The sequence below is a fragment of the Puntigrus tetrazona genome, chromosome 5 (assembly GCF_018831695.1).
Source record: "Puntigrus tetrazona isolate hp1 chromosome 5, ASM1883169v1, whole genome shotgun sequence".
Classification (NCBI taxonomy): domain Eukaryota; kingdom Metazoa; phylum Chordata; class Actinopteri; order Cypriniformes; family Cyprinidae; genus Puntigrus; species Puntigrus tetrazona.
Genome location: NC_056703.1, coordinates 28,198,839 through 28,218,806, shown reverse-complemented (window position 1 = coordinate 28,218,806; position 19,968 = coordinate 28,198,839). Strand labels below are relative to the sequence as shown.

The 19,968-nt window shown below is 34.2% G+C and overlaps 1 protein-coding gene across 5 annotated transcripts in view; it reads right to left on the bottom strand.

The window, feature by feature from the left end:
* Positions 1-19,968, bottom strand: part of znf618 (zinc finger protein 618) — a 44,072-nt gene that overhangs the window by 9,415 nt on the left and 14,689 nt on the right. For 2 of the 5 annotated variants that reach the window (XM_043239233.1, XM_043239236.1), the window contains exons 3-12: positions 16,636-16,909; positions 14,142-14,219; positions 12,718-12,765; positions 12,496-12,585; positions 11,590-11,661; positions 6,517-6,606; positions 3,590-3,682; positions 1,707-1,751; positions 1,312-1,389; positions 329-451 (exon numbers count right to left, since the gene is read on the bottom strand). In XM_043239233.1, the coding sequence (XP_043095168.1) occupies positions 329-451; positions 1,312-1,389; positions 1,707-1,751; positions 3,590-3,682; positions 6,517-6,606; positions 11,590-11,661; positions 12,496-12,585; positions 12,718-12,765; positions 14,142-14,219; positions 16,636-16,876 (958 nt within the window). In that variant the 5' untranslated portion in view covers positions 16,877-16,909. Of the gene's footprint in view, positions 1-328; positions 452-1,311; positions 1,390-1,706; positions 1,752-3,589; positions 3,683-6,516; positions 6,607-11,589; positions 11,662-12,495; positions 12,586-12,717; positions 12,766-14,141; positions 14,220-16,635; positions 16,910-17,928; positions 18,669-19,968 lie in introns of those variants that run through there. The other 3 variants (XM_043239231.1, XM_043239234.1, XM_043239232.1) reach the window with 3 other exon arrangements.

Genomic DNA, 19,968 nt, shown 5'->3' with positions numbered 1-19,968 from the left:
ACAAATTAATTAGGTTATGTCTACAAGTTAACTGACTCTTCCATATGCAACCTTAACAGTTGCAACCCATCATATCATCAAAACAAAAAATGCTGTTAAAAATTGCGGGGGTACAATAACATCTTAGAGAGGACGCATATGGCAGGTTTGGCCCATAAATCTGCAGGGACAGCTACATTAATTTACTTTGTAACAAATTTTAACTTAAAAAACGTAAAACAACCAAGCTACTACCAACAGCAGTCAAGAAACAAGTAAATGGTTAGCTTTACTAGCTTTACTTTGTTGGCCCAATGGAATCTGGTAATGCTTGTAGGAAAGCACTCACGAAAAGACGGTATGTGGTTCCTCTGTTGTGCCGGCTGAGGAGATTTCCACATCTGCTCCTGTGTGCCCACAGGCGCTTGGCAAGGCTTCGGAGACTCATCTTTAACATGGTTCTCATTATCAGCTAAAAGGGGATTAAAACAGAAGGAAAAAAGAACACATTATGCACTCACTCTTGTGAAAGCGTAGGTATTAATTGGAAAAAAAAAAAAAAAAAAAAAAAAAAAAAAAAAGATAAACACACTGAGGGGTGAAAACATAACAAGGTCAGTGCAGAACAAGCAATTTTCAGATTTTCTGAGTTGATTTTAGCAGAAAATCTGTGGAATTGACCAGCAAGTTCTAAAGTTACCCATTATATATAACATAGGGCTCCCAATGATGATTTTTCCATTTGTTTTTATTTGGAATTCATTTAATTCCCAAAAAAATTCTGAACTTGCAAATTTCAGCGGTGGGCCTCAATTTTGTAAATTTTTGCATGCAGAAATTTCCTAGACTTTCCCTGTCCTAATGTCATAAAAGGATGAATGACATAAAAGGAAGTAAATGATTTTTTGGGGAGTGACGTACTCCTTGGATTTTTATTTTTATTTTTTTATGACAGTGGGAACCCTGTTAAGAAACGGGTATGCTGGGAGTGGGAACAACAACAACAACAACAACAAAAAGAGACAATAAATGGCAATATGATTCTGTGGAGTTTTTATGGAATTGTGCATGCGCAGATTTCATGCACGGGTAAAGATGTTAAAGTTACTGTTCAGACAGAGCAAAAAAAAAAAAAAAAAAAAAAAAAAAAAGCTCATGATGGACTCAATACGTTATGCAGTGCTCACATAATGCAGACTGTAAAAAATGTGCCCTTTGCATAAAACAGTTACCCAAGTGGTGATGCAAAGAAATAATGTAAACAAAACAGAGTGAGTCCAAATTTGGATGAGCTCACAGCTGAAAATGTTTTCATTTTCTGGGCTCACTCACCAGCATGGGACTGCATGTGCTCCAGGAGGTTGTTGTAGAACTGGAACTGAATTCCACAGGCTCCACACGTGTAGGTTTCTGGAACACAACGTCCAGTTTCTCTCAGAACACAGCAATGTTCTCATAAAAGAGCGTGACCAGCTAGCCTCACATCAGAGCACTACATACAGCTAACAAATTTAGGTCAGCGTCAGGCATTCAGGCAAAAGCTTTTTACTTAAAGGTTTTAACAAACCTGCAAGGTTTGAAAGCCATGCAAAATGGCACAAAAATGGGCACGAGTGAAGTCGATCATGATTTACAAAAATGAATAAAAACATGGACTCCATGGAACATGGGAAGAGTGATATCAAGTGAAAATGGAAAAAAAGGAAAAAGATTTACAAAATACATACTCTGAGGGCTGGGACGGGAAGAATATGTTCGGCTGTTTGGAGTATCTGGAAGAGAAAAAATATATATATTTTTAACCATGAGTATACTTGCGTGCAAAGTATAACACTATATCTGAAAGGTTTCAAATCAATACTAAGGCTCCAAAAAGTATTAGAGCACACAGGATCCCATTCAGTGTTTTAGTTTAGTGAAGTGAAATTCAGGTGTATTCACAAGGAAAGTCCGCTAGTTTATTACAATGTTTTTTTTGGTTTGGTGCAGTTCACTTTAACACTGCCTTTTTTCGACAAGTGAACCAGAAATTGTAAATAAAACCACACGTGTGCTAAGGCCATCCATTCATTGGACAGAAATTCTCAAGCAAGAAAAAAACGGAGAGTTCATGATTTTCTGCTATCATCTACACAATATAGACATTAAAAAACATTATAAAATCTGAATATAAAGTATTATGAGGAATGTTTATTTCTCTCTCAATCATCATTGAATTGCATTGCATCCATTGCATCCTGACAAACTCATATTTATATACATTACACAAATAGCCTCATGTAAGGGGATCCTACTGATTTACATTACAAACTATCAAAATTTTATATTTTGGACTATAAATATCAGCACCTGATTTCATATTTATGCTCAGTTCGGGTCTCTTTAATAAAATTCTTTCATTTAATTGTTAAATGCCTACATTTAGTCATTAAATGCCTACATTTTATTAGTGCTATTTATTAACTATATGGAGTATATTTATTAACTATATGGAGTATATTTAATAACTATATGGAGTACAAGCTCCATATTCTCACTAGATCAAACATAGTAACATTTGAAGCACACTTTTTAGATTTTGTGTTTTTTCTTTCTAATTATATCTTCATATTGCAGGCTTCATAGGGTTAAAAATGTTGAAACAGATCTGATTTGATGTTACACATGCATGCATGTTTTATTTTTTTGTATTTTTTTTATCTTCCATTTGAGAGTTAAACAAGACCAAGGGTTATTAATCAAGAACAGTCTGTAATTTTTGTGTTCTTTGCAGTATTTAGATATAAATTGTCACCCACAAGTATTATAGCGTTATTCTCTGCTCTAGTCCAGCAATGTGTTCTGTGTTTAAATTCACTGCTGCATTAAACTGGAGGCGTTTCCAGCCTCATATTTGAAGAATTCAAGCTCATGTTTAAAAATCTAATTTTCCAGTTTGTAGCGGTGCAACTCCATTTGAAAGAATTAGACCATTTCTGCAATATGGCGTGCTTGTCTTTTCATAATTTAGACTGATTTTAACAGCACATTTCTGTACAGAACTGCTGAATCTACTACGATGCGTTACAGCTCTGGCAAATTGAAGTTTCAAAGTTTGCACAACTTTGAGCTAACCCTCAACTGGTTAAGCAAATAGTGTTACTCAATTGTCAACCAAAGAGGTTACCCATTCGTAAAAGAGATCATTTTAGATAGATAAAGCATGCTTGATTTCAGTTGGAAATGTAAAATCTAAATTGTGACTGTTCTGAAGCAATCAGGCTTGACTCACATACAAGAAAAAGAAAGTGCTGAACGCGTGCCCTTAGGGAGACGACAACAAAAAAAATTGTGGTCAAGAGTGAAGACACCGTTGAGTCTTTGCAGAGCGCATTACTAAACGAAACAACCAATTTCCAGTAAAAGCATCTGTGCGTCCTTAAACAAGATAAGAAAAAGATACGCTTAATTTAAAGGGAAAACAATTATTTTTCCCATCATTTTTCGGTCAGCAAAGAGATGTCGCAGACCTTTGATTATGACAGTAAAATATTAATACGAAAGGGGCGAACGCTTTATGAGACTCAAATATCAAAAGGTGAAAGATTTGAAAGATTTCAATGTCACTTACCACTTGAATTCTGGGAATTGTTGATGTCGGCACGACTGGATTGGCCTGACTGGCTAGACATTTTCCCTTCCATTTTAAGGCCATAATTTCCCTCTGCAAAGGCAAATATCAAAGCGGCTTAAATAATGCATACGAGGCAAAGATAAGAAATACTGAAATTCTCATTTCTTCCTTCTTAATGCTTCGCTCAAAATAAAATAGCCACTTTCCATGAATAGGAAAGAAATGGGTTTTTAAAGCAATTTCTTTTTGATTTATGTGAATTGCAAGTTGATCAATAGCTTTTTTTGACAAGCAACGTACAGACATGGTCAGAATTGTTGGCACCCTTGGTTTCAAAGAAGACTGTGGGAAAAAAAAAACGCATTGCTAATCCTTTTGATCTTTTATTAAAAAAGAAAAAACAAAATCTAACCTTTCATTGGAAAATAATAATTCAAACTATCATTATGACAAAAATGTTTTTTCTCAAATACAGGACTGTAAATATCTCTGAAGCATACTCCTATTAAATTTTACAATTTTAAGCACTCCAGGGGATTATGTATTGTCCATCCTTGGCTTCCTGTATCACGGAAATATAAATAGGGGGGAAAACAAAGCATATATTTCTGCTGTGCAGCAAATGATTGAAGAGGCTTTAGGAAAAGACCTAATACTGTGAAAATTCCCATTTCCACCATCAGGGAAATTATTAATAATAATAATAATTATAATAATAATAATAATTTCCAATCAACAGAAGATGTTACGAAAAAAAGATGCCTGAAAAAAAGATGCGTGTCTATATCGTCTTAATGCGTGAGTAGAATGGTTTGAGTGCCTAAAGTCTCTCCGAGATCAAAACCATTCAAAAAAATATATCTCAAAAAAGCCCGTACATCACCACATGTTGTTCAGAATTCTCCTAGCTCATCCAAAAAGCGTATTCAGTCACCAGACAAGACTGGAACTTCGAAAGGAGCTAGCTTCTATGCTCAGATGAAACTATTTATCTTTTTAGCAGCACACCCACTAGATGGGTTAAGTTCATACAGGGATAAAAAGTACCACATGTGTACAATAAAATATACTGCTTTATTTTTTTTATGTGTAGCTAATATTTCTGCTGCAGGTTCGTGGACATTGTATTTAATTGCATAGCATTATGGACTATAATGGGCATATTTACTTTAGATTTATTTTTACAGCTATTTTTGATCATATTTATCGAGGGTGTCAACAACTCTGACCACGCCTCTATTTAATACCCAACAATGAAACGTTTTGCAAGTGCTTGATTTGTGGAAGGCTCTTAAAATTGGAATATGTTTCCCATCCGCTGCCTTTCCACGATCGTTTCTAAAGAACTGGAAAATGTATGTGTGTCTAAGAATTGCCAGGTCATCGTTTTGGAGTTTGGACATTCTACTAATTCTATTAACTTCTACTAACTCTATGTCAACTACATGTCAACTAATTGACTGTTCGGCCAGAGTCGTCTTGAAATCGTGCATCTTTGGAGGCGGAGCCAGGCTAATTGTTTGCTCGAAAAAAAAACGTTGCGCGAAATAAGGTCGCACCCAAAGCGAAGCTTCAATAAGACCGCAACGAAGTCATCGAACTTGTAGATGCGAATAAACTAAGCTTTAGGGTTGGTAGAATAAGTTGACATATACTTAAAAAGATTTTGATTGTCAGTACGTTGTGAACTCATCAAAATAAAATGTCAGAAGATCTACTACTGACTGCTAGTTGGCATGTAGTTGAAGTTACTTGCTGTTAGTAGAATGTCTAAAGTGGACTATCAAAATAAAGTTCTACCATATTAATTAGAAATAAATTACATTGCTAAAGGTCATTTTCTTTCCTATTTTCGTGATCATTGCTTTATTTGACAATATGATGACTTAATCGGTCTTGTTTTGGCAAGTTAAGCATAAAACAATTGTATGCTAATTTAAATGTATTTATTATACTTGAAGCTGAAAAGATAATTGGGAATTATTCGGATAATTGAATAAAAATAAAGACCGCAATCAGTGCTTCCTTTACCAGTACTTCTATTTAAGCTTATGTAGTTTTATAACTAATTAGAGCTTCATTAAAGTGGCAGATTTAATCTAAGTGGGTGTGGATGTGTCAAAAGCAAAATGGTTTCAAATCATTCTGTTTACTTCAATACTGGACCAATGGTTAATTTTGCTCACAGCAGTAAAAGCTTATAAATAAGCTTATATATTTTTAGGTTTGGATATATAAAATATATTTGAGAGTGCTGATGGCATTTGAAAGTGAAAAATTCGCATATTGCTATATTCTTGCCAATGGCTATGAAATGTCTCTAAAGCAAACAATTAATCACCCAACATGTCTTATTGACAATTAATCACAGGCATCCACAATTAATCATTAAAAAATGCGCTTTATTACCAATCAACCATCTCACATCTCCCGACTCTCTAAAAATTCTACAGCTCATTTAGAATAATCAGTCATTTTGAAACAAATTGAAATTTAATTCTGGTAGCGTCGCTACAGTCTCTCTGACCCATTTCTATATTTTCACCATACTTTAAATAGCTTTCAATGTCAAACTCCTCTGCATATCCTCAATGCAGGACTAAGAGATAAATGAGAGGAGAGACGAAGGACGAAGATAATAAGAAAGACTTTACAGCGAACACCTCAGCAGAGCGCAATAACAATTTGAGATCCCGCATGGTTTATTGCAGACAGATTGGGTAGTTTTACAACAGAAATTATGATCTTGGTATATTAAGTTACATAGTAGTTTTGCGAGCCAGCTTCCACCATCTCCATATCTAATGATTGAACTTTCCTTTACTGTTAGTGTATAATCTATAACCTCTACGTGCCTTTATTCATCTATTAGCAGAAACTTGTCATAAACAACGCAACACACAGGTAATGAAGTGAGGACTTACTCATTGGAGCGTGAAGAGCCACATGTTCCTGATAGGGGTTGAAGTATTTGTACTGTTTTCCACAATACTCGCATGTGTAACTTCCCGTTTCTACAGAATACAAAATACAGTAATTAGCCAACACAATTATTAGTCAAAAATACATTAGCACTGAAAAATACATTAAAGCCATTATGATTTATCAATACCAGATTTTAGTTTCTTAAAGCTTGACTGAAAGGAAGACAAATATAGCATTCCAATAAGCCATGGATTTTTTTTATTTCACCCCTCAACAATATTTGAGGGGAATCCAGGAATCTAGCTCTCTCAGAAAATCCATGAATATATGAAGTGTAATAATTATACTTGGAAAAGTTGTAAAAATTATTTAAAACTGAAAAATGAAAAAAATTAATTTTTGGTAATTGGGAGATACATATACAATCAGCTCTTAAAACATCTGTAATTCTGTAAATTTGATTTACAGAAACTAGCAATGTAGACGGACTTGGATTCAAAAATCAAAAAGGGTTAAGGACCACTGTTTTAACCCCTTAAAGCAGTGATCCTCAAATCAGACCCTCGAGATGCATTTTCCTGCAGAGTTTTGCTTTAGCCCTAATCAAACACACCTGAGCATGCTAATCAGTGTCTTCAGGATCATTAGAAAATCTCAGGTAGGTGAGTTTTATCAGGAACTAAACTCTGCAGTGCATCGGAGATCCAGGGTAAGATCTGAGGAACCCTCAAATCAGTGGTTCTCAACCACTTCACATGTTATAAGTTAGTTTGTCAAAAGAAAAGAAAGCCAACAACTGAGGCATCCAAATGATGACTGTAGGAACCTGGGGACAAGGCCACTTCATAAAAATACTACAAATAAATACTTAGTATAATCCCTTTAAGAAAATTTGCAGGAATCATGACTTCTTCCAATTCAGATAAATTTAAGCAGAGTTTGCTCTGCCTTAAAAGGGGCTCATTACAATGCCAAATTTGAAGATATGAAAAATAAAAAAAACAGAGGATATGTTATACTTGACTTTTTTTCCCCCTAAGTGACTTTAAGGGTTTATTTGACTTTTTATGCTTGATGATATCTTTAGAGTTACATCCCAACAGGCCAAGTCCTAATGTGAAATGGAAAATTTATGTTCAGAGATAAGGGAGACTGGACAGAGAATATTTAAAACAATTTTCTCAAAGTAATGTAGTATAAATAATTACATTAACAATAAAGGAATTAATTGGGACTACACTGCTGATAAATGGGAAGGACTTCTGGGGGTAACAAGATAAAGATTCAAGATCAATCCATATCGAATTATTACAATTCATCATCATTTTAAGTTGAGCAGAACAGAACAGTAATGGAATCGAAAGTTAAGAAAAAAAGACCTTTTAAATTAAAGTTTAGAGTCTAACTCTCTGTTCCTTATTATTCCAAATGCAACAGTTTATGTGAGAGTTCAGTGATTTAAAGAAGGCTGGGGTCAAACTAAATGGAAGATTCTGGAACTATATTATTCATTTTAATAACATTAGCTCTCAAATTTCAGCGGAAACACTTCTGGGTCCAGACTCTTCCAGTTCAACATAGCCTGATTGCTGTCCATTGTGTATGCTGGTCCTACTCTGCTATAAACGGTAAAAAAAATAAATAAAAAAAAATACAAAGTGCCTTTGGCAGCACCCCACATCATAGCTCCAGACAAAGTCTTTGTTATCAAGCCAAAATTGTGACAAAATATCCAAAACCAAAAAGGTCACCATTTAGAAAAGATATATTGAACCTCTAATTTGAAGTTGCAGGTATGCTAAAAGCTGGATCTATATGCAAATGCACCGATGCACAATCTGATGGAGTCAATACGATAGTGTTGCAAGTAGAAGCTGTCTAAAGATAAAAAAAATAAATAAAATAGTCAAGCCTAGAATATGAATTTTGAGGGTGTGGACAGAAGGCGGCCGTGAAATATAATAATATATTATATAAAAAAAATTCTTTGAACTAAAACAGCCGAAAATGCCTTATAATCATCCATCATAATGAGAAAAAAAATAGGAATATGTTTGCAGCAAAAGACAATTAACCGTCACAAATTATAAAGTGACTTTATAATTCCACCATCAGGGCAATAATTAAGAATTTCCAATCAATTTAAAGTTACAAATCTGCCTGAAGGAGTACATGTGTCTATATCGTCCTAATGCACAATGAGAAGGAACGTTTGAATGGTCAAAGACTCTATAAGTAACACAGCTAATTGAAGAAAAGAGTTAAGTCTCAGGGTCAGAAAACCTTAAAAAAATAATAATAATTTTACATTTTTACAATAATTTTGTTAGAAATCTTTTAATGGGCCATGTTTAGGTCTCCCAACCAGACAACAATCAGATCTTAAAAACAACAGACAAATGAGTAACTGGGCACAAAACCAAGCTTCTTCTATGACCATTCTAGTTCCCTGACCTGAACCCTGTAGAAAAGAAGTAGGGTAAACTTAAGAGGAGAAGCACCATCATGGACTTGCCAGGTGTTCTCTAACATCAACAGGCATTATAGGAGGAAACTCAGAACTGTTATCTTGTCAAATGGAGGTTTCAAAAATGATTAAAAAAAAGGGCATATTAACTGTGTCCAATGTTTCCATTAGTTATGTGAGTGTTCATGCTTAACTGATGCATAATTGTGAACGAGTTAATCATAATAATAAAAATTTGGGACCCTTGAAATGGTAAGCTAATCATTAATTACTAGTGTGTTTTTCTTCAACTAATGCTTAATTGTAAGTGAATAAATCGTTAATTAACGCTTAAACCCTCAAAATAAAGTGTTTCCAAAAAACATCTATTTTACAGTGATCTCCCCATCCCATTTTAAATTCTAATTTTTCAATAAAAGGTTCGATTTTGAGAGTTGTTTTAAATAAAAGATCAAAAGATTATTTTTGCTACCTACAATTCTAACCATGCGCGCATAGTCTCTCACTTTGGGATTCAGCTATATTTCAGTCAAGCCAGTGTAAATGCAGAACCGGGATTCAATGCATTTGTAGAAAAAGATTCGTCCAAAGAAGAATTCAATATGCAGTGAAAGTCTCCAGCAAGAAAACCCAATGCTTTACAATGACAGTAAAACAAAAGTTATATGATGTTTAAGAACCGAGCTTGTAATCTCTATTCAGGATCGGATTTTGCATATTCCAGAATAAAAGGGAATAAAATGGCAGCACACGGTTGCTAAATGGTCGCTAGAAAATGCTTGTGTCACTAAAAATTGCCAGCTCTCCATTGAAAGGAATGGGATCGTGTCGTTTCGGCACTGAGCGACGCTTGTAGTGTGAACAGGGCTTTAGTTTCAAGAAGCAGCGCTAAGAAATTTTTTTTTCTTGTGCACAAACGACAGGTTAAAAGCATCCCAAACAAAGCATACTCAAAATTATAAAAGAGATAGTTCACCCCAAAACTACAATTCTGTCATTAATTACTCCCCATCATGTTGTTCCATCAGTGGTTCAACCAAACATAAGAATCATTTTAATGTTCTTTAACTTCATAACAGGAATATGCCTATAATCAAATTTTCATGTTATGATTAACTGCTAATGCCTTAATTGCAATGTTATTATAAACTGGAATTCACTAAGATGAATGAATGTTTAGGAGATTTTAAGTTAATTAATGAATTAACTTACGCCTCACCAGCTCCAAATACACCCCGCAGAAAAAACCCCCCCAGGAAATGCTTATAGCGGTCGCTCGATAAACAGAATATTTAACAGCTTTCATCGATTCAACGTGACTGTTAAACACACGACTATGACAATATACGGTTTATCTGTGCTCTTATTAGAGTTTTCATTTTAAATAAAGTAATAGCTTAATCGCTCCAGACAACAGCACAATAAACAATGGTACAATAGACAATTCAATCTAAATTTACTTTTTTTTTTTTTTTTTTTTGGTGCACATTGCTAGCCCTAAGGTAAACAATTAATCCATGCTGAACTGTTAATCCACTGAGAAAAAAAATAAAATAAAAAAATAAATGGATTACTGTGTTTTCTGTGAACTGGTTAAGTTTGGGGGGGAGGGGAAATTGTTAGAATTTCCTTGCTCCCCGTCTCCAGTTTTAGGATGAACGAACTGGCTCGGTCTGCCAGATGTGGTAGGTATTTGTCTTTGGCCTGCAGCTGGAGGTTTAAGTTGATTAAATTTGGAGGAAATGTCAAAGTGAGATGCGCCAGCTTCGTTTGAATTTGTTCGTTACTAAACTTGCTGGCGAGCTCGTTCATGCTTTCTTTCAGAAGAAAAAAACCCCCCACACTTTTCCGCAGTGTATTTTACTGCACTTAAGCTCTGCCCATACTTATCAGTGTCGTTTTGATCAGTGTTAATGTACAGAGACAGAAATAAATAGAGAGCTGAAAGTTTGCCATGACTACCCTCTAATCGCTCGCGCAGAAAACTCGCTCTCTTTTCCAACAATACAACAAGAGTGCGACCACAAAGACAGATAATCTGATCAGAATTTGTTTTCCGAGGCCTGGTTATATGCGTACTGGGGCTTAATCTGTACCTTACAGTACATTTGCAATTTTTTGGTCATTAGAAGTAGGGCTGGATAACATAAAAAAAATGAATGACACAATATCAATATTCATGACGATATTTATTAGCCAGGGCGACAAGAAATCAATTAATTGATTCCCCCTAAAACCAGTGTTCGTTTGCTTGCTTAATAGCTCGTCTTCATTCATCTTTTTGTGCGTTCATGCCCTCAGATGCAATTAATATCCCACGTGTTTGAGTTTGTACAGTAAACATAGTCCCTTCAAAGAAGAGTCTATTCCATGATATTTAAAAATGGCTCTGGGAAACTATTTTTGGCATCCGAGACCAAGTCATAGCTACTTGAATGAGGAAATCCTATAATATGAAAAAAGCTTCTTATGCTCAAGTAGCAAAAAATTGTGATACCAATATGATATCTACTGTTCGTCACCTAGCGCTGAGGTCCCGTAAATCAGTTACTAATGCAACATCAAAGTGACCAATAAGAAAGGAAACCATTTTAAGAACTCTTACTTGGTCCCATTTTCTGGTAGGATTCGGTCTCCTCTTTAAGGTCTTCTACTGGTATCACATGATCATACGGATCTGGACAACACAACAACAAGAGGACACAAGATTAGTGAAGGACTTTGGAGATTTTATAAAAAAATAATGGTTCTCCGAGTGCGGATCTTAATGAGGAATTCATGCCAGTAGTGTAGCAGTGTTACACAATTAGCATTTGGTCATTACTAATAGTGGATGAGTATTTACACAGAAGAAGTGGTGTATTTTATTTTAATTTATTTTATTTTTTTATTTACCACTATTCATAAGTAAAGTTTTATTTACAAAAAACTAACAAAAACAACAACAACCAAAAAAAGCGCTTACTTAATATTTGAAGTAAAATGAAAGTGTAAGCATATATAAATAAATCGGTTCAATATTTTGAATTGAAATACGTATTTAAAAGCTACTTGTGATAGGTTTTGGTTCATCATGTGACCCTCTCATCACTACCTAAATTTGTTTATCATTTGTTTAAATTTGGTTATCAGTGCATTACAAAGGTACAAAACAGATTTCAGTACTTTAATGTGTTCATATTCACATTATATCTGTTAATGAATATGCTGTATTTAATTATAAATTTAACTTAAAACTGTAAAACCAAAAATGTTGTTACCGTATTTTTTTTACGGTAGAATTCAAGAAACCACATTCAATTTCATGATTTTTTTTTTTTACAGTTTTTTTACCGTTCATGTAAAAATTTAGTTCGTTTTTGTTCCTTGAAGTGGTTCGGAGCCCTAATTTTAAGATTCAATTCTAGCTAACAAACCACTAGTTATTACTTTTTCCTCAAACTCTTAATTTGCAGCTTAGAAATACAAGTATTACAAAAAATATTACAATCAGGTGAATATGCAGCCTTACCATCAACTGCATGCAGGTCTCGATGCTCCTGAAAACAGCTGTAGTACTTGTATTTTTTCCCACATACATCACATGTATAGCGGAAAGAACCTGGATTTAGAAAACAAAGACTTGTATGAACAAAAAGCGTAAGATGTCATTATGTAATGGGATGTTGGGTAGAACTCTGCTCAGCTTTCCCCACTTAATTTAGAAAATGTCCCATGAATAAATGCTACTCACTATTGATTCCCAGAGATGCTCCCTCTCCAGAAGCAGCAGCTTCAGTCTCTGAACAGCAAGAAACCACACAAATATATAAACTGGTAATGGAAATTGTCAAATTACATTTTTGTTGTAATTTGGATTTTAACTTCAATGATTTCGTTTCAGTCAGTCAGCACTTTTAAAGAAGCATTCATTCACCAATAATTACAGAGACACACACACACACATATATATATATATATATATATATATATATATATATATATACACACACACACACACATTAGTTTTTGTGAAAAGTGGGCGTAATGGTTTTTATACTGTACAAACTGTATGTGCTATTGCTATCTGTACTAAAGCAATCAGCTGCTCAGCAACATTTTTATGTATTTTAAAAATAAAATAATTGGGATCCGCAATATTTTCCAATGCTTTCCAATGCAGGCTGCTTTTATTTGTACACAGTAAAAAAACCAAAAAAAACATGCCTGATTAAAAAAAAGATTTCAAAAATGGCCAACAAATATTTAATTAATTTGAGGTTAAATTGTGCATTGTTGCTATAGTTCTAAGCACATTTAAGAGAGAAATGTTTAGTGGCAAGTAAATATTATTAAATTGTTGTTTAATTTTTTTTTCTTTGAAAAGCTAGACAAAACAGTAAAAAGCTCATTTTGGCCATTTAATTTATGCAATTGTGAAAAAAAAAAATAGTAATACAAAATATATAGGGAAAATACACAAAAAAACTAAATTCAGCTTTGGCCAAGAATTTTCATTTAGGTGCATCCCTAGTGTATATGCACTACACAACACCTCCCCCTTTATGTACTATATCAGTTACCTCAGATCGCTAATTCCAACGTCTATCTTTAACTAAACGTTAGTCGTATTGTACAAAACAGTAACTGAAGCCAGCTTGCTTATTTATATCTTTCCATCCATCTATCTTTGCTTGATTTATTTTTCCTTTTAACAAATGCTTATTGTCAAACTTTCAGAAAATAGAAAATAGAAACTAAAAATGTAATATGCTGGTGATCAAGCTAAATATAAGCTGACCTGTTTTACTTTCTTTGAGTTTTATGTGAGGTTTCGTATAATTCCCACAAATATAAATTTGGATGATTATGTGCCAACAATAATCGACAAACAAAATGAGTTATATATAACATGTATAGATATAGATATATAGATCTATATATATATATATATATATATATATATATATATATATATATATATATATATATATAGATAGATAGATAGATAGATAGATATAGACAAGACAATGATATGGAATGATGGGTTTGCTTATTGTATTATTTTTAACATTAAATGCCCTGTGCATCTAAATCAATTTCATTCACAGTTGTGAATATGAACTGGTTCATGACTCTCAACCTTACAGATATTACAACCAACCCTTCAATACATACCTGTGTGAGCTCGGACGTGCGTCTGAAAGCAGTTGTAGTACTTGTACTTTTTGCCACATACCCCACAAATGTAAGAGCCTGTAAGAGAGAGAACAGGAATGACATCTTCAGGCAGGTAACACGTTTACCTTTTATCAGAAACCAAGGTTTTGAAACTGCAAGGTGTTCTTTGGAAAGAGGTCATTAAAAAGCTACATGTGTTCAAATAAACATTCTTTCAGATATTTTCACAAATACTATTAATAGTTAACTGTATGAAGTCTACTGATCAAATGATAAATTGCCAAGGCCATCGTCTGGTGTTTACCATCATGTTTTTGGTGGCAGTGAAAACATTAACATTTCTGAAAAATGTAGAGCTTCATGACCTTAAAACAAAAAAAAAAACAGAAAACAGTAGATAAAATATAAAGCAGGCGGATACTTAACTTTAACTTGTCACTTTCAACCCAACATATTAGTATGTGGAGATATTAAGATTAGCGCTTGTAATTATTTGAACAAACAAAATGCAAAAAGAATACGAAAATAAAATGTGGACAATGTTTAGACGAGTTAACGGTGTTTTTGCTAAAATCCTTATATCTCAGGAGCACTAGGTGGCGCTGTGTTCAAACTTGGCAGGTAGTTCTGGGACACGTTGTCGACGATTCTTACCAATTTTTGTGCTTATCTGTCAAATGGTTCAAAAGATTTATGACAATTTATAAAAACGGGGCCCAATCGTTCACCCAAAATCTACTACTACTAATCTACAAAATACTACCACTAGCTTGTGTTAGCTGTAAATGTTTCAATTTCTGTAGTTAATGCAAAATTAGCATTTTATTCACTAACGTTAACAAAGATGAATAAATGCTGTAAAACATGTATTGCTCATTCTCAGCTATTTGTGGCTAATGTGTTACTAGTTTGTTACAGGAATAACAGGAATATCAACCCTTAAGCCATTTTTAGAGAATTTATTTTCTGATTTACATACACAAAAGTGACTCAGAAATCCAAAATTAGAGTCATTTGATAGAAAACCTTTTAGGTTTTTAGAAAACAGATTTGCATTACATTTGGACATTTTCCCGCTGAAAAGCTGTTGATAAGGCAAAAAAAAAAAAAGTGTGCTCAAGGGAAATTTCACTTATCTTTCTTATTTTACATGCAGTATCTCAGGAAAGAAAAAACGGAGGAGGAAAATTCCCTACATGTGAGCTGCATCTAAATCAAATTTCATGGTGATAGCATAAAGTAATCAAAAGTTATAGAATCTGGAACCAAGATAGCCTTTTTGTTTAGTCCTTGACACCCAGAAGGCATAGAGTTGTTGTTTTTTTCTGAGTGACTTACATAATAGTAATGACTCATAACATCGAAACGGTAGCAAGGACGAGGAGTCTCAAATAGTAGGGATCATTTAAAAAGGTACCATTTGATAACAGAAAAAATTATAAAAATCATATTAGAGATTTACCAACTGAATTTTGTTGTTGTTGTTATTTTTTTAGTCTGACCAGCCAATACCGATGTTTTCCTAGAATAGCATTGTCATTTTTGTTTTCCCATGCATTAAATAAATGAAGTGTTATAAATCCATGAGAAATATCTTGAAATCAAATTGACAGATCATAGTAAGCTGAGGCTCCCACGAATAATTCATGAAGTTAAAAGCTAAAAATGATTGGTTAAAAGCCCAAGACAATAATGCTTGCCATATTCTACTCTGTGAAACATTTCAAATTACATATAGTCATCAGATAGTCATGCCAATATGATGCTTTTGACATATATATACATATATACACACATATATATATATACATACATATATACATATATATATATATATATACATATATATATACATACATATATATATACATATATATATACATACATATATATATATATATATATATATATATACATATATATATACATACATATATACATACATATATATATATACACATATATATATATATATATATATATATATATATACATATATATACATACATATATATATATATATATATATATATACATATATATATACATACATATATATATATATACATATATATATGATATATATATATATATATATATATATATACATAATATATATATATATATACATATATATACATATATATATACATACATATATATATATATACATACATATATATATACACATACATATATATATACACATACATACATACATATATATATATACATACATACATATATATATATTAATTATACACACATACATACACACACATATATATATATACATACATATACATGTAGTTACATATAGGTTACGTTTAGTATTGTGTAGAATTAAGGATATGATATGATAATGTAAATCACACAAACTAGTTAACGGTCTCTATTAACAATTTTAAAAACCCAATAAGTCGAAATCTAGTAACTAAAAATCAGAGACGCACATGTAGTCTCATTACTACACATGCTTCTGGAAGCGTACCTTGTGTTTGAGAATTACGAGAGCTTCCCAAAACCACACAGATCTCAGCGGGGATGTTTCCGTCACTCGCTTTGCCATTACTAGCCACAGACTCGACGGGAGATGACACCTCTGTCTTTACATTCACTGAGGGAAGCTTTGGGGACGTTGTCGGTACTGCCTGTGTGGCCCCGGCCTCTGTGGGGACCACAGCAGTGTCCTTCGGCTCCTGGCTGGGGTTCGGCACCTCCTGACAGCTCATGACTCCAGGTCTGCTCGGCAAGAGTGAAGGAAACTGCACAAAAACAGGAGCGGGTTTTACATATACCTGTACATATACCTGTGTGTGTGTGAACTTAACATGCTTCAATATATGTAACAAAATATAGACGCTCAAAGCTCCAACAACTGTGCATTTGGTGCAAATTATTAGAGAACAATAAGAAAAACGTTAGAACCAATCAAAACAAATTCAGAAACTCCACACTGCAGCCTAATCTAATTTCACGTTGAATTCAGTAATGCAGAGGAAGTATTTTAAAAGCATACAGTATTTCCCTTCTGTGTGGGAGACATTCATAACAGTGAAGAAGAGCAGAGATTCGTGTTTAGGAGAATAACCACAGCTATATGTGCATCGCTCAGAAATCTCTGCAGAGAAATAAAATGATGCTTGCTGCATGCATCTGCAGACTACAGAATGTGTGTGTGTGTGTGTGTGTGTGTGTGTGTGTGTGTGCGCGAGTGTCTGTATAAACCAGGAGTGTTTACTACAGAAACCCTGAACCACAACTTGGGGGAAAAAAAAATATATATATATATATATATATATATATATATATATATATATATATATATATATATATATATATATATATATATATGAGGTGGATTCCCCCTCTGTTACTTTCCTCCTGGGTTCTTTTTTCTTCTTTTACTGAAACTTTTTTTCTCTCTCTGTGGGGTGAAAAAACCTGTTCAAAAACTTTTTTCCTCTTTCTTTCCCCTCACTTTTTATCCTCAAGAGCCAACAGGGCAGAGAGAAAGAGAGACAGAGAGAGAGACAGAGAGAGAGAGAGAGAGAGAGAGAGAGAGAGAGACAGAGAGGGACTCTTATATACCGTAAATTCTGGACTATAAACCGCATCCGCTGTATTTTAAAAAAAAATAAAAATTAAAAAATAAACAAGCCGAACCTGCCGCCTCCGCTCTATTTAAAAAAAAGTTTTGCAAGCCACAGCTATGTATGTTTTTAGATTAGATATTTACTACAAGAACAGAACGATTTTGAATTGTTAATGTAGATGTATGTACCTAAATAGATCCTTTCCTAACGTCAAAGGTACCTCATCCATATTTATGATCTCATCTGGTCCGATAGAGTGTTCTTGTGTCTTTGTTTGAACGAATTTGTGGAAGTTTTTAATTTTTTCCTGACAGTCCGGAGGGATTTGCTCACAGAGAGTGGTCCGTGTCCTGATGGACAGGTTTTTACGCTTCATAAACCTGAAACACCATGACGGCCCCGCTTCGAAATCTTTAATTTCCATTTCGCGGGCAATGGTTTTGGCTTGAAGTCGGATCTGTACAGTGGATACACCACGGCCACCTGCTCTCTGCGTGTTCACCCAGTCCTCCAGGACATTTTCAAGTTCTGGCCACCTGCTTTTATGTCCCCTGAAAGCTTGCCTCGACTTTGGGCATTGCATGAGCTCTTCCCGCTGCCTCCTCCAGCGTCTCACCATAGACTCATTGACGCTAAGCTTCTGAGCAGCAGCGCGGTTTCCTTTTTGTATAGCGACATCGATGGCCTTCAACTTAAAACTTGCATCATACGAACTTCTTCGTGTGGGTTCCATGATGAAGGGGTGAGGATTTGAAAAGATAGAGGATTGGTAATTTGTCGTCCTTCTATCCGCTTCTACCGACTCACATCTGCTAAAGAGGAACTAGCGTATTCTTCTTTGCATTTATTTTGTCTTAGTTTTAAATCTAATTCCGGTTAGAGCGCCCCTAGCGGTGGAAAAAAAATCTGCAGAATAGCCGCACCTTTGTATGAGCCGCATGGTTCAAAACCTATGAAAAAAGTAGCGGCTTATAGTCCAGAATTTACGGTACTTTTTTTTCCCCCACACACATTGTGGCTCAGGGCTTCAAAGTCTTCTTTGAGGAGGTAAGAGGCATTTCTTTCTGCACGAAATGCAAAATCCCCAAAAAAGTTACCAAAAACTGCCTAATAGTTTAGTTTAACTTAAAATATCCAAAATATCCTCACGATATCAATATATATTTCTATCATAGTGTTACAGAAACATTGACATATTGCATATATCGATTCATTATCATTATTTCAAATGGCTGATAGAGAAACTCGTGGCAATGATCAGACTACCTGATATATATATATATATATATCTGAACTGCCACAGAGATATCCACACCTGTACAATCACTCATGAAGAGATTTTAAAAGTTCAGCGAAAGCAATTAGTTCCTACAAAGAAATTACAACGAAGCTTGTGTGAACTACCCATAGTTATGCAAAAATCAACGCAGATAAAATTTTCCCTGTTAAAAACCTGCTAAAACTGGTTTTAGCTGGTCTCCCAGCCTGGTCTTAGCTGATTTAAGCCGGTCAGCAGGCTGGTTTTAGAGGGGTTTTGTCCACAGTAGGTCAGGCCGGTCTTAGCTGAGAGACCAAAGCTAAGTCCAGCCTAGCCAGGCCGGGAGTCCAGTTAAAACCAGCTATTTCCAGCTTCTTTTTTTTTTTTCCAGCAGGGTTTCCAAATGCATGAAAAGAATGAAAAGGTAGCAAGCAAGTAAATATTACACCATACTGCTGCTGTCATTGGTGTTCTTCTTTAAAAGGAAATTTTAATGTATACGATAAATACATAAAATCAGGCTACGTGCGAGCATCGCATCGTGTTTACGTGAATCTAAACCTGCCTCCAGCGGCGCAGGGATCAGTATACCGTCAACTCTGCCTTTTTCAAATTTATTTTTGCCCTCAAACGAAGAACGAAAAACGTTTAAGTACATCGGGGCCTTAAAGACTTTAATAATATGTGCGCACAAATATTGTGGTCCTATTATTGGATCGAATTTTTAAAGACAAAAAACTAATAAAGATGGAAAACTTGCGCTTCTTTATTCCCAGCAGTGTCAAAAAAATATAAATAAAAAATTACATACATACACATACACACACACACACACAGACAAAAGATCAAAACCAAATTAACAAATTATACCGTTTTATCACTTTCCATGCTAAAATTAAAATCAAATTTAAAAAAGGTAAAATGAAAAACAATTTTTTTAAATTACTAGATCAAAATTCACTATATTCTT